Here is a 13,789-nt window from a genome sequence, read left to right as displayed (position 1 = left end):
AGTAGAGCAGGGTCCTCTGCCAATAAGGGATGGGCCTGGGGCTCAACTAAGGAATAACCTTGTCAAGTTAAGCCACTAAAGTTTTAGGGTTGTTATCTCTTCATAATCTAGCCTTTCCTGTCTATTGTAGTTTCCTTACTTGGAAAAGAAAGTCTAGGTCGTGAGTTTTAAAAAAGATACAGAGATGAAATGTGCTGGGTGACACAGTAAAATTTATTTTTCTTTATGACTTACACATAATAATTAAAGACAGAAAAGAACAAACACTGTCAAGATGGCCATATGTAGCTTAGGAAACAACTGGTCCCAGTTCAATTATACAAATGTTCATTCAGCTTAGAAATGAGTTTCTTTTTAATGCTTTTAACCATCCCCCCCACCCCAGGCCCCAAGGCTTGCACAGTTTAGTACAAATGTTTTTGCTATTTTGTTATCATCAGGCACATGATGTTTACCAATTCCAGGAAATAAATGAAATCAACAAAAAGCCCTGTGACTATACAGAGCACATTTTCACAGAAATAAGGTTGATGAGCTTATTACAGTTTGATTCAGTTTAGCTAAGAGACCTATACAAGAAACATGAAACAATATTAACAAATTACATTCGTCTTAAGGTTTCATTTCTTTAAAAATATTTACTATACTTTCTTTTGTGCAAGTTTCATTCACTTCTTTGGTTTTAAACATTATTGGTCTGTTTGACAATATTTCTACTTGTACCAAATATCAAAAATCAAAAAATCAAAATTTTGAAAAGTAAAAATTTATTGCTTCAATATAAAAAAGCCTAGCCCATTTGGGTACTACTGCTATTACACTTTGCTTTTATTGGAAAACTATCCTGGAAATCAAGGTATGTACTCCTAGCTCCCTGCTTAAAATATAATTTGGTTGTACATTATCACTGTTAACCTTCATAAAACTATCCTGTCCTGTCTTTTAAAAACAAAACTAAGTGAAATAGCATAAATAAATAAGTCTACCTAAGAAGATACAATAATAAATAGGCTTCTAGATAAGAGTAAAGAATATTATAACATAAAGCCCTTCATTGCTATACAATTAAACAATAGCTTTGGATCTTCAAGGTCTCTAAATACAGCCTTCATTTCATAACAGTCTTATTGCTGGTATTCAGCTGACAGAGAGAGAGAGAGAGAGAAGAACACATTTCTATTGTTCTCATAGTTTAAAAATGAAAACACAGTGGAAACAATTGTAAATTGTGTCTTTTGGGAACTTTCATAGGTATGTGCCATCATTAGTTTTTGATCTTTGCCTAGCTGTAGAGCATAAATCTTAGGGATTAAAAAAAACCTTTTAATTCTTAGTGGTTTCTTGGTCTGTAGAGTAGCTATAAAACAGAGAGAAATTAGACTCAAAAGTTTTGCTGCCTTCTTTTCTTCGCATCCATTGCATCCAGAATAGGCTGTCTTTTTGCAGTGTATCTTTGACGAAGTTCTTCTATTTCTCGTTCCATCATGGGGTCCAGTGCTTTTAACCGCATCTGCAGTTCTTCTAAACTTAGATTTTTTAACTAGATATAATAAAAAAGCCCAAAATATTAACATAGTAAAATTATTCATGAAACATTAAAGTGTAATGAGTCTTAGCATACATAAATAATTCAGCAGATTCTTTACATCACCTTTGAAGTGTGGTTTAACAATTAAAACAGGAATTCCTTCCCTGAAGAACCCAGAAGCCACACCCTGCAAGATCTAAAGTAATTTGCAACAAAACAATCCAAAACTCTGCTTTTAGGAAAGGGAAAATGAGGAAAAATAAGCTGATGAAAATATCTGTTAAAAAAAGTACAAAGGGCTGGGGTTGAGGCTCAGTGGTGGAGCAAGCACTTGCCTAGCATGTGTGAGGCAGTGGGTTCGATTCTCAGCACTGAATATAAATAAATAAAATAAAGGCCCATCAACAACTAATAAAAATGTTTAAAAAACCACAAAGACAAATCCATTGCTTTCAACAAGCAGATGTTCAGGATATGTTTCTAGGATAGTCACTACAATCTCATATCTTTGTGGCCATCTAGTGCTATAATAATCACAAATACTTATCAGAGATCATCCAAGATCTGGGTCAGGATCAAATGAACATTAAATTAACAGGTTTACCATCCATTTTACTAAATGCTTAAATTTTAAGAACTCAGTTAAACAGAAAATTACATTATCCAGAAGAGTTTTACCCTAAGTATTCTGATAAAATAAAGTTTTAAATTCATGATTCAAAATATCCCAAACCTGATATAAACTGTGTAAGTTCTGATGTGGGTTTGGCCAATCTGAAAATGAAGTGCATGTTGAATTTTCACTGTATACATTACAGTTTGATTATGTTGGCTTCAGGAGATGACAACAGCATATACTTTACTGGTTTCCTGTGTAACAGCAGGAGAGAGTCCTCGTGTCATGTGTAAAGGGGATAAAATCTGCTCTGCTATATAACAGGATCTATGGCATCTGAGCTTTACAGTATTTATTTATATGTCAAAACAGGAAGATATGGATTATCTCCTGAGAAACATGTTTTAGGGATATCATCTGGGGCTTAAAGGATGCCCTGTGATATGTAACCTAACACACTGAGCTTTTATCTTATAAACAAAAAAAAAAATTAAAACTCTGTCTCTTATAAAAACTAAATGTGATAGCAATGGTAGCAGACAGGTAGATTAAAAAAACAACAACATAAAAACCTTTTAACCCCCCCCCCCAAATTTTCAGAATGCAATCATTACATACTCAGCATTTTTGTGGATATAGTAAGGAAAGAAAAGAAGTACTATTTCCTTACCAATAAGAAACTTGGAGGTTAGTTGGAAGGGTAAAGACTGATTCCAAGACCCCAAACATCAAAGCCCCAAATGTGCATGGTGGAAATGATAGTGAGAAGTTTATGAACAAGCTTCTCAGGGGCAAAATTCTTCAACATGTGTGTATTTTCCTGGGGATAGCAACCAGTTTTTTGAATAAGCCTTTCCTCAAAAAGAAAGGAGCCTCACTATAAATTCAGTGGAACTTAGGGAGTGAAAAGATTCCCTTCCAGGAGTAGGAACTGGACTAGTTCTTGAAAGGGAAGGTACCTCCGAGTAGTGCACAGGGCCCTGAGGAGGAGGCTTTGCCAGAGAACAAGAGGATCAGAAGATGAATCTGTAGTGGGAATGTGGAAAGAAAAATAGACAGGTTTCATGGGGCTGTGAGAGTCAGATAAAACAGGTCAGGATTCTGGGGAACAATGACCAATTCTGGGGCCAGAAAATTATAAGAGCAATCAGACTAGACTTTAAAATGATAAACTTCCAACTTACCTTTTGTTTTATGATGATAACTATTTTTGGTTATTTTATGAGTCAAACTAGAAAACACTCTCATTACTTATAGTTACCAAAAATAGCATTTCTCAGCCGATTCTCTGCTTTACTCACCATACCTGGCCCTATGTGACTTCTCCTTCCTAAATTCAAATCTACTCTTAGCTGAAAAAGATTCTGAGGATACTGAAAAGAATGAGTCAGCCTCTGAAGGAAATTCAGAGGAGGAGTTCCAAAGATATTTTGAGAAATAGCAGTGTTATGGAGAAGAGTGTACAGGTTCCCATAATGGAATGGGAAGATGAACACCACTCACTTTGGGGTAGAAGCTCTGGTACATGCAAAATAAGTTCTGTTATTCTTTAGTCATGTCACAAAACCAACCTAGCTTTTTATGTTATGGTATAATATACACATAGAATTTATAGCTTATATTTTATTAATTAATTTTTAATTCATGTATTAGTCATACATTAGTTTTATGCTCAGTTCTGTTCAAATTATTGTGGGGATAAACAAGCCAACAGGGAACCTTGAAACTTTCTCAACAGGTGATATTGAGTTGAAGGACCAACAGACACCTGGCCACATTTCCCTGAGACAGATATGCTCAGCTGTGTCTACAAAGGATCCAATTCCACGTCAGTGTTCTTCAAGATATCATTTCTATTTTAGTCCATATTAATCTTTCTCATCTATGAATTTCTGTATCACACTCATAAACACCACAATTTAACATTTGGTTCTAGAATCATGTAGAGATTGTACATATTTCTAGAAATTATCCAACTATACTACTAAACATCACGACATGAAGATGGGTAGATAAGAAGGAATAAGAACAAACAAATGGGTTACTATAATGCTAGCAGAAATAACATCATACAAAGCAAACAATTGTTATTTTAATTTTTTTTGCACTAAGATACACCTGTGAATATCTTGTACTAGCTTTACTGGGGGCAAACTGCCAGTAGTTTATAAATATTATATTACAGTAATGGACTGAATTCAGGAAAGAAACTGCTCAGAAGAAAAATTCTCCTCCTTCAACAGATTTTTATATTTTCTTTAAAAAATATTTATTTTTTAGTTGTAGTTGGATACAATATCTTTATTTTATTTTATTTTTTATTTTTATGTGATGCTGAGATCAAACCCAGTGCCTCACATGTGCTAGGTGAGCGCTCTATCGTTGAGCCACAATCCCAGCCCCGATTTTTATATTTTCAATATGCAAAATTTGTGAAAAACAGCTCTGTGATAGTGAAGAACCACTATCTGACACTATTAAATAATCAGATGTCCCATATAAGGTAAATTAATAAAGTACCTAAACTTTAGTTTTTTTATATGATAAAACTTTGTGTCAATCATCTTGAACAGAATATCTTATTGAAGTATTTTACAAAATATACTGCCTTCTAAAGAGGAGGGCAGAGGAACTAAAGCAACCTTTCTTTATGGTGAGTCATTATTAGTAATACATATTACTAATCTGTGCCAAAATTAGTTTTCTCTTTTCTCGGGGGGGGGGAGGGGGAGGATTTTTATCTTCTTCTGATGAAAATTGTCAGCCCATCCTCTTGGCCATCACAGGACATATACTCTTGTATTTCTACACTGGGTTTGGTTTGTTCATATACTGGTAACTAGAACAGCAATTAAACAATCTTATAAAGCATTAAACTAAATAAGAATAGATTGTGAATAAAAGCCCAGGGTGGTATGAAAATCATAGAGCATGTCTCTAGTGCAGAAGCTTTTATACCTATTTCTAGTGCTTGCATATTTTTAAAAATATGATTTCAGATTTTTAGCTGTGTAAGGTTGAGGTTACAGGAAATCTGATTCTGTATAAGGTACATATTTAGCTGTCTACAGGTGGGTTGGTGGGGGACTTCAGTGGACTCAATATTTTTATGGATATTTCCTATGGATCAAGTACTGTAGACATAGAGATGAATAAAACAGTCTTCGAATAACGAGCCTGCAATCTGGCTGGCAAGACAAGTCCGTGCATAGATAACTCACTGGAGGGTAGAAAATCAGAAAAAGGATGGGTATGGGGAAAAACAAACAGATGAGCAGAAACATACAAGGCACAGGAATGTGTGGCATCTTAGGGCATATCTAACAGGCTGCTGAGACTCAAGAAGATCTATGGGAAGGAGGAATAGAAGCTGTAGCAGGAAAGAATGGGCAAGGCCAGATCACTAAAGATCTTAATTGTACTGCTACAAACTTTATGTGATTAGAAAGAAATGCTAGATGTGACATGATCAAATATGAACTTCAAAAAATATTTCCAATAGTAGATATGGAAAATGGATTGTCGGCGGCTGGATGTAGGAAAGCCCATCAGCAGGTTACTGTTAAGAGTTTAGTAAGAAGATGTTTCAACCAGGAAAATAGAAGTGAAGACTGAAAAGGAAAGAGGGATATGAGAATGTGAAAGTAGAATGGGTAGGGCTTTCGTTGCTTACTGAGTGATTATGAAGGGTCCAGAGAAAGTAAGAATTAAGGAGTGATTGTGGCTTCAAGTTTGGTGATCCTATAATTCTTGCCAATAAAATCAGCATCATGTGGACAAGGTCAAGGTCTGCCACTGATTTGAGCAGTAGCTGAGTCTACCTAAACCACATCTGCAAGCAGCCTCTGAGTACCTGGACATACGAGCACAGGGGAGTGAATTCCAGGGGACCAATTCCCTAGACAAACTTGTGTGAGCAGCAACCTCCTCCAACTCCACAAATAAAGTCTTTCAAACAAGTTTACACCTTTATGTCCTTGACCCTGTGAAGTGGGGGGGTCTAGGTCAATTCCTGAGGTGCCCTCAAGGCATCTTATTCTATTTTCCCAGTACAAAGTACTTGGCTTCTTTTTAATTGTGTTAATCTCTTCAGCAACCACACCTTCCCTGGCCCCAACTTTACATGAGCTTATTTTTCTGGTCAAATTGCTTTTTCTTCCAGATTCTTACTGCAAATCTGAAAGCAACCTTGAAATCTCCTTTTCCAGATAAACAAGTCCATCACCATTAATCTCAGTCCCACTCAAAGTTTCAGGTCATGGGCAAAATACAGACAAACACTTTGACAGTATATAACATGAATCCTCTATTCCAATTCCAAATAGAGTCCTCATTCTCTTCTAAAACCTCATGAGCACAATCTTCATTGTCTGCATTCCTATCAGCATTCTGGTCTTCCAAGCTCACACCATAATTACCCATTAAGCTCCACTTACAACATTCTAGGCTTTTCTAGACTGCATTTCTAAATCCTTCCAAACTCCTCCCACAAACCAATTCCAAAGGCTTCTGAACCACATGGTTGGGTACAATCAAAGCAACAACTTTACTTCTCAAAACCAATTTCCTATGTTAATCAGCTTTTTGGTAGATGAGGCAAAATATCTGAGAAAACAATTTAAAAGGTGGAAACACTTATTTTGGCTCACGGTTTCAGAGGTTTTAGTCCACAGCTACTTGGTCCCAACCTGTGGGGCTTGAGGTGAGGCAGAACATCATGGGGGGAAGAAGGAAGAGGGGGAGGGGGAGAGGGAGACAGACAGACACAGAGAGAGAAGAAAGGAGAGAGAAAAAATAAACACTTCAAAGGCATTACTCCTTTGATTCTCCTTTCTTAAAGCTTCCATCACCTCCCAATAGTACTACTATTGGGGATCATGCCAACACATGAGCTTTTGGGGGACTCCAGGTCTAAATCTGGAATGGGTAATGAGGTAGAGATTGATACTATCAATAAGGCATATTGTTAAAAAACTGATTTTAGTCCTGGTAAGTGTGAGGTACAAGCAACATATCAAGTTGGAGATATCATATATACATTGCAATTTTGGTGGTGTAGGAAACCAAGAGAAAGATTCAAGCTAAAGATACAGTCCAAGGGAATCATTAGCATTTAGGCTACCACTGAAATCATGGTTGAGGAGAATATCCAGGGAAAGGAGGTTTTCTTCCTGAGCTTAAAATCTGTCTATAGTGTCCAATAGAAAATAATCTCCAATCCCTTTGTAGTTAGGGGCTCTTCTCATTTTAATAGAACAATATTAGTAGGTTTCTAAATGACTCTAGATTATCATGTTATGGTATGGACCTGGAAAAGTCTTCCAAAGTTTCATGTATTGAAGGCTTAATTCTCCAATGAAGCAATGTTCAGAAGTGGGGATTTTGAGAAGTGATTGAATCACGAGGGCTCTGACCTCATCAATGTACTAATGTATTAAGGGATTCACAGCTAAATCAAATATTGGGAGGGTGTGGAAACTATAGAAGGCAGAAACTACTTGGAGGGAGTGGGTCCTTGGAGTTATGCCCTTGGGGACTATCTTGTCCCTGTCTTTTCTTCCTTCTCTCTCTATGCTTCTCAGATGCCATGGGGTGAAAAGCTCTGCTTCAAAATATCTTCTGCCAAGATACTTTGCTTCATCACAGTTCCACAGCGACTGAGCCAGATGACCATGGACTGAAATTTCTGAAACTGTGAGCCAAATAAATTTTTCCTCTTTGAAGTTGATTTTCTTAGAGATTTTGTCACAGTGGCAGAAATATGACTAATTTAGATGTCAGATATAGAAAAAAGATAAAGGAAAAAGAAGTTAAGAGAATTTAAAATTTTTTTATATATTGGGTATCATTTATAGATATAAATCTCTGGCTGGGTTTGATTTCTGATTAAGCCCTACTGATATATATTTGGCACTTGATTTCTATAGCTATTAAGTCTCCCATAGGCATGAACATGTTTTGGGAGAGAAACATGGCAGAAGTGACGTTTTCAGTGTCTTGGAAAATAGCATTGCTCAATGCCTTAGAAATAAAAAGATTCACAGATTAGATAAAATAGCATTAGAAGGAAAAGATGAGCTTCCTGAATTAATATTAATATTATTTTGACCAAAGTTTCCTTAATCACAATCAGATTTCCTGAAAATCTTTCTGAAAAGGAAGGAAATCACTTTAGAATTATTATATTTATGAATTAACAAAGTTATGGTAAATCAATCTGAATTTATATTTTTCAATATAGTAAAGAAATGTTATATATGAGCCATTTTTGATGATATATAAAACACAATATAGCTTATTACCCTCACTTTATAACATTATATTAATTCCAAAATAAATTCAGATGTGAACTAGAGTTGCAATAACAAGTCTTTGATCTATGTTTGCTGGAATTTAAAATCGGTAAGTCAAGTTAGTAAATAAAAGAATTTTAAACTATATATACATTGTGAACAAATGTAAAAAATGAATAACTCATCTGGAAATGGCTTTTATAAATGTTTAAAGCTAATTCTGTTTAATATAATTTAATTTTGAATTTAATGATGAAATAGAACATATACAACAAACTGGTTCTCAAATCTGCAAGCATTCACAGTGCGAGAGAATACTGTAGTCTGACAATCTTTACAACATTACAGTCACATGTTTGATTAATGAACAAACTAAATGATGTGCAGGGAGAGGAATTTGATGCAAAGGCAGTGGAAGTACAGCTTTTTCAAAAACAAATATTGAAGAAATGATGTTTCAGAATAATATTGGCTCATTACCTGAAGTTTTTTTTTTTTAAATCTATTCGCAATTTTGCTCTTCCTGGAAATTTGAGATAATAAATATTAGGGGCAAGAAGTATTAATAAGAAATTAAAATAAATTTCCATAAAAGGGTTTAAACTGAGATTAGATAAACTGTATGGGCCTGAAAAAAAATTTGGTATGACACTGTAAAAAGTCATTTTTTTAATGACTAAGTTATCTGCTTGACAATTCGATTCCCAGTAACCAACTCCCTCCCCACCAACAAGAAAAGACACCAAATCTATGAGACAGCAGAAAGTATTGTAAAGGGATGCAGCCAGCTCAGGTTCAAAACCAAACAAGACTACAATCCAGTTTGATTTGTATCATTTGGGGAGGAGAAGACTCACAAAAGCCTCTATCCTTTTCTGACCCATTAGGTCTCAACCTCAATAAGCTAAAATGTTTTGTTCTTCTTTCATGAAAATCTAACAGATTTTCATAGGCAATTTTAAATAGGAAGGAGAAGAAGGCAAAAGACAGTGAAACATGTTAACTACTTTCTATTAGAGGACAAACATACTTTTTCATTCTGCAAGTTCAAATTAACTAATTGTTTAATATGACATTTCACTGGAAGTGTGGCCATGTTTCCAAGTAGCATACTCTATTTAAATAGAAATCTTCAGTAACTAAGTGTGATATTCTTAATCTCATATTAGCACTATCCAGAGTTGAAAATGTGAAATCACCACAAATGGGGTACAGTGCTGAGAAATTCCCAGGGTATTCAACCTGAGCTAAAAATGAAAATGTTTTTTAAGTATTCAGATATGAAGGCCACAGTGAATTGAAAATCTGTGTACAACATTTTTGTGGAACAGTATTCTGCAATGGAATAAAAAGCAAAAACTCAGCAAAAGGCAGAATTCTTTAAGCTTCATGTCAGCTGGTAAACTAGGATCTCCTAGCTCTTTTTGTTTTTAAAAACAAATTAAAAACTTTAAAGGAAAGCCCCAAACCTCTTTTCAATAATAATGAGATTTGAATAAACAGATGCTTGTTCATAAATTCAATGAAAAAGTCAAAATTTTTTCAATAGAAATAAACATTCTGTTTGAAAATTGGTAGTTTAGTATAGGGAACTCATTTTGTTAAGGAAATCCTGGATTATCATGTTTCATATAGGAGGTAAAATGACAGATCGATGTCCAAATTATTACGTTTCTCAGTATCTCTACCAAAAAAAAAAAAAAAGAAAGAAAGAAAAGAAAACCCAAGTAAAAGATGCAAACTAGTAACTCATTTTCTAGTTCTTAACATAAAATAGCAGTTCAAATAACTAAGTAATGGGAGAAGATTAAGATTCAATCAGATTAAATCAACTCACTGATAATATTAGGATTATTTCTGAACTTTGAATAGTGAAACACTGCTTATAATTCATCAGGAGGATCTGTCAGTAAAATTAGAACTTCCTTTAAGTTTACACATCTAATCTACTATAAAAATTTAAAATACCACAGTCAAGTGATAAGATGAAATTACTTTCTAAAATATTTTTTATTTGTCTAGGGGAAGACCCTTAGATTTTTATATTATTTTCTGTTTTGTCAAAAACAGTCCTAATTATGTTAGAGATTCTTTAGGTAAATCTCAAAAAACAACATAAAGTATTATAAACTTTTAAATGTATAATGTGATAACATTTCAAGGCTTAATAGATTTATAAATTGCTGGAATAATCAGTATGTTAAAATAAATAAGACAACACCACAATGAAGTAAATGGTCTTATATGTTAATTTAAGTCAAACACATGTACATACAGTTAAAAGAGTCAATGAAGAAAATCCTGTACAAGTTTTTCTGTGTTTACTGAGAAAACAAACTTTCCTAGCAACTGTTTAAATAAATCTCACAGATGCTACAAACCTTATTAGTAGACTGTGATTAAAAAAATATGGATTGCTAATACTGTATCCTGACTCATCTATTTTCCCATCTGCTAGCAATTCTAACAATATGAACTATCAACAGAATGGCTAACAACAATAATTTTCTATGGCAATTTTAATGCTGAATTGCCTATAGCATTTTGTAAGATTTACCAGTGCATGCCTTAGACTGTTCTGAGATGTTTGTAGCCTGAAGCAACATATTCCTTTTCCCCTTAATATTCCATTTTAGCTGAAATTTTTACTGTGTTGAACAGAATCTGGTTTGGTTTTAGAAAACACTGTTCATGGAGGCTGCCACATTCATTTTACTAAACAAGAGCAGAAAACACACCAAAGAACTAGCAAAACTCAGTCAGATCCTCTGACTGGCTTCTATGTATATCAGGTAAGATGCTTTTACCAATAAGATTGAGCAACGAGGATAAAAGGTAGTACTCAAGATTTTAAAAATTAAAACATTAATATCTTTGGCATTTTTCTGGTTTAATTTCTGGCACTAAGCAGAATACAGTGAGCAAACTTTCAGGTTAATTCAAACAACTATGAAGCCTGTTTAAAGAAAAACCTACATAAACATTTAAGACATGCATTTGCAAAAATAATTGAGTGATAATTTCAGGCACTTGATACATTATAGGAGGAAAGTAAATCACTGTAAATCCCTTAAAAACATGATCTCAAATATCTGTATTATCAAATCTACTAGTTAGACTCTTCTTCAAACAGACATTATTTACCCTGTTTAGAGCTAAGTGGTCCATGTCTTCTGGTGACTGAATGACTAAAAATATTCTGAGACTATAACTGCAAACTGCTACAAAGTATTGTTTTGTTTTTTTAACCTCAGAGCATTTAGAAGAGACTTAAGACATTTAGATTTTCATTCCCAAAGAAAAGGCAGAAAATGGTTTCCTTGTGATATCAATTAAAAGAAGGGGATTATTGATCATTTGCAACATGCTGGATACTATCTTAGGTCCTGCGCACTAAATCATTTAATCCTAATAATCACAATCAAGGGGTAAATGTTACCAATCTCATTTTCTATGTGGTCACTCAGGTGACCCACATTAGATCACATAGCTAGAGGGGCTTATGCAAGGCACAAAAAGGCAACATAAAACCCCCTAATGTAAGTTTGGATTGAATTCAAGAGCTATTTCTGGGGTCTCTAAGAATTATACAAACCCTTCTTCATCACATTCAACAATTTTTAAGACAGTTTATAGATTAAAAATAGTCAGACATTATTTTTAAATCTCATCTTTCTTACCAGGTTGTGCCTGGTGAAATATTTTACTAACATTAATGCGGTTTAGTCATAATTGGTCTAATGAAAAAGTATATACACTTATTAACTTTTTCTATTGAATCGGCACTGTTTAGTATAAATAAATAAATAAATAAATAAATAAATAAACAAACAAACCCACATTTCTACATAGCCCTTTGGGATAGGTTCCATAATTTTGTCAATATGCTCTGACAAAACCATTAAGGCATGTTTTTTTTCAGATATATGTTAGACTGCCCATGCTTGATTTGGTGCTGTGTTCACCTTGGATCTAGCTGATGAGCTATAAACTGATGAGCATTACAACAATTACCTTGTCTTAGAGAAATCTTGGCCACCCATTTGAAAAAGGGATGATCATATTTTAGTTGCACTCCTCAATGGCAGTTGTATACCATTTCCTTTTACGTTTTTCAGTTTCTATTAAGTAGTTTTGTCTGCTAAGAATATCAAGAAAAACATCATTCACATACAGTTCTGCTCTTAAAATATATTTTAAGTAGCTTTAAAAGCTCAAGACAACAAAATCTGTCTAACTCAAAACCAACCAGTAATTAAATCCTTCTGGACATACTAAGGGCAGATGAAAAAGTTTTATTAGTTTTGTTTGATGTCTTACCTCAGTAACACTTTGAATAGTTTAAAACACTGATGAAGCCACAAATGCTTTACTAATTATCTTTATGTACTTTAATTCTTAAAAAATTAACAATATGACAAATACATATGTAAGATCACAAGCTTTAAAAAAAACTATTCTTGAAATATATCTGTAACTAGGTGATTAGTTCGTTGAATCTTTGGAGTTATTATATAAATTTAAAACAACTTAATTTTTCCCCAATCACACCTTTTGAGCTGTATTATGCCAAATTTCCCTGACATATCCCTTAAGAAATATTGGCCAAATCTCACCGACTTCTGGTCACTTCTAGTTATTCAAAGTTCAGAGCAATTATTAACTTTAATCTCATATTAAATACAAATCTTGCCCCTTCCTGTCAGCATGGGCTAAATGAAGTACCTTCCTTTCCAAGGTCTAGCTCCTCTGTTGCTGGGTACTGGAAAAGAGACAGGTAAATGATGACTGAGGAAGGATTCCCTTGCCTTCCTGTTGTGTGGGTGATTATTTGTGGTGTGTGCACAAAAGGAGAAAATCTGTATATTTTCTGATGTGGTCAGTATTTTCCTGGTGGAAAGGAGCAGCCTAGTCCTCTTCTAGGTTGGCCTATAATCTTATTATATTAGTTGGCCTGGAAGCTATCTGTGCAGCATTATCACTTCTGACCTCCTCTTTTAGAGCACAGAGATCATGGAGATTCTGCTTCACTCTCTCCAGGGACCACAGGGCCCTATGGAAGGTGAGAAGTCTCCTTGGCTCTTCTTCATAGTACACTATGGTCCTGTTATCCTGCAGGCCTTAGCTCTACCTACAAAAGTCTTCCCACCTGCAAAACTTTTCTGGAAAGAAACAGGCTTGAGTGTCTACACTAATAAACCACCTCTCCTCCCAGAATGCCTAGAAACTTGCTCACTGAGCTCTGTTTTAGTGATAGGTCAGTGGATGTACAGGTTTAACTAGCTTAGTAGGCAGCTGGCAGATGCCAGTCTCCTTTTCTAAAGGACACCACCATTCTTTGTGAATGGTTCT

The 13,789-nt window shown here is 34.6% G+C and overlaps 1 protein-coding gene across 3 annotated transcripts in view; it reads right to left on the bottom strand.

Moving 5' to 3' along the window:
- Positions 1-235: 235 nt before the first annotated feature.
- Stk3 (serine/threonine kinase 3) overlaps positions 236-13,789 on the bottom strand; it is a 284,170-nt gene continuing 270,616 nt past the window's right edge. Inside the window, exons 11-12 of one of the 3 annotated variants that reach the window (XM_077800961.1) lie at positions 6,794-6,832; positions 1,521-1,540 (exon numbers count right to left, since the gene is read on the bottom strand). In XM_077800961.1, coding sequence (XP_077657087.1) covers positions 6,818-6,832 — 15 coding nt within the window. In that variant the 3' untranslated portion in view covers positions 1,521-1,540; positions 6,794-6,817. Of the gene's footprint in view, positions 1,541-6,793; positions 6,841-13,789 lie in introns of all 3 variants that reach the window. The other 2 variants (XM_026384033.2, XM_026384024.2) reach the window with 2 other exon arrangements.

Source organism: Urocitellus parryii, chromosome 7, assembly GCF_045843805.1.
Source record: "Urocitellus parryii isolate mUroPar1 chromosome 7, mUroPar1.hap1, whole genome shotgun sequence".
In the NCBI taxonomy this organism is placed as follows: Eukaryota; Metazoa; Chordata; class Mammalia; order Rodentia; family Sciuridae; genus Urocitellus; species Urocitellus parryii.
The sequence above is the reverse complement of the archived record's forward strand: the minus strand, read 5'-3'. Positions and strand labels throughout refer to the sequence as shown.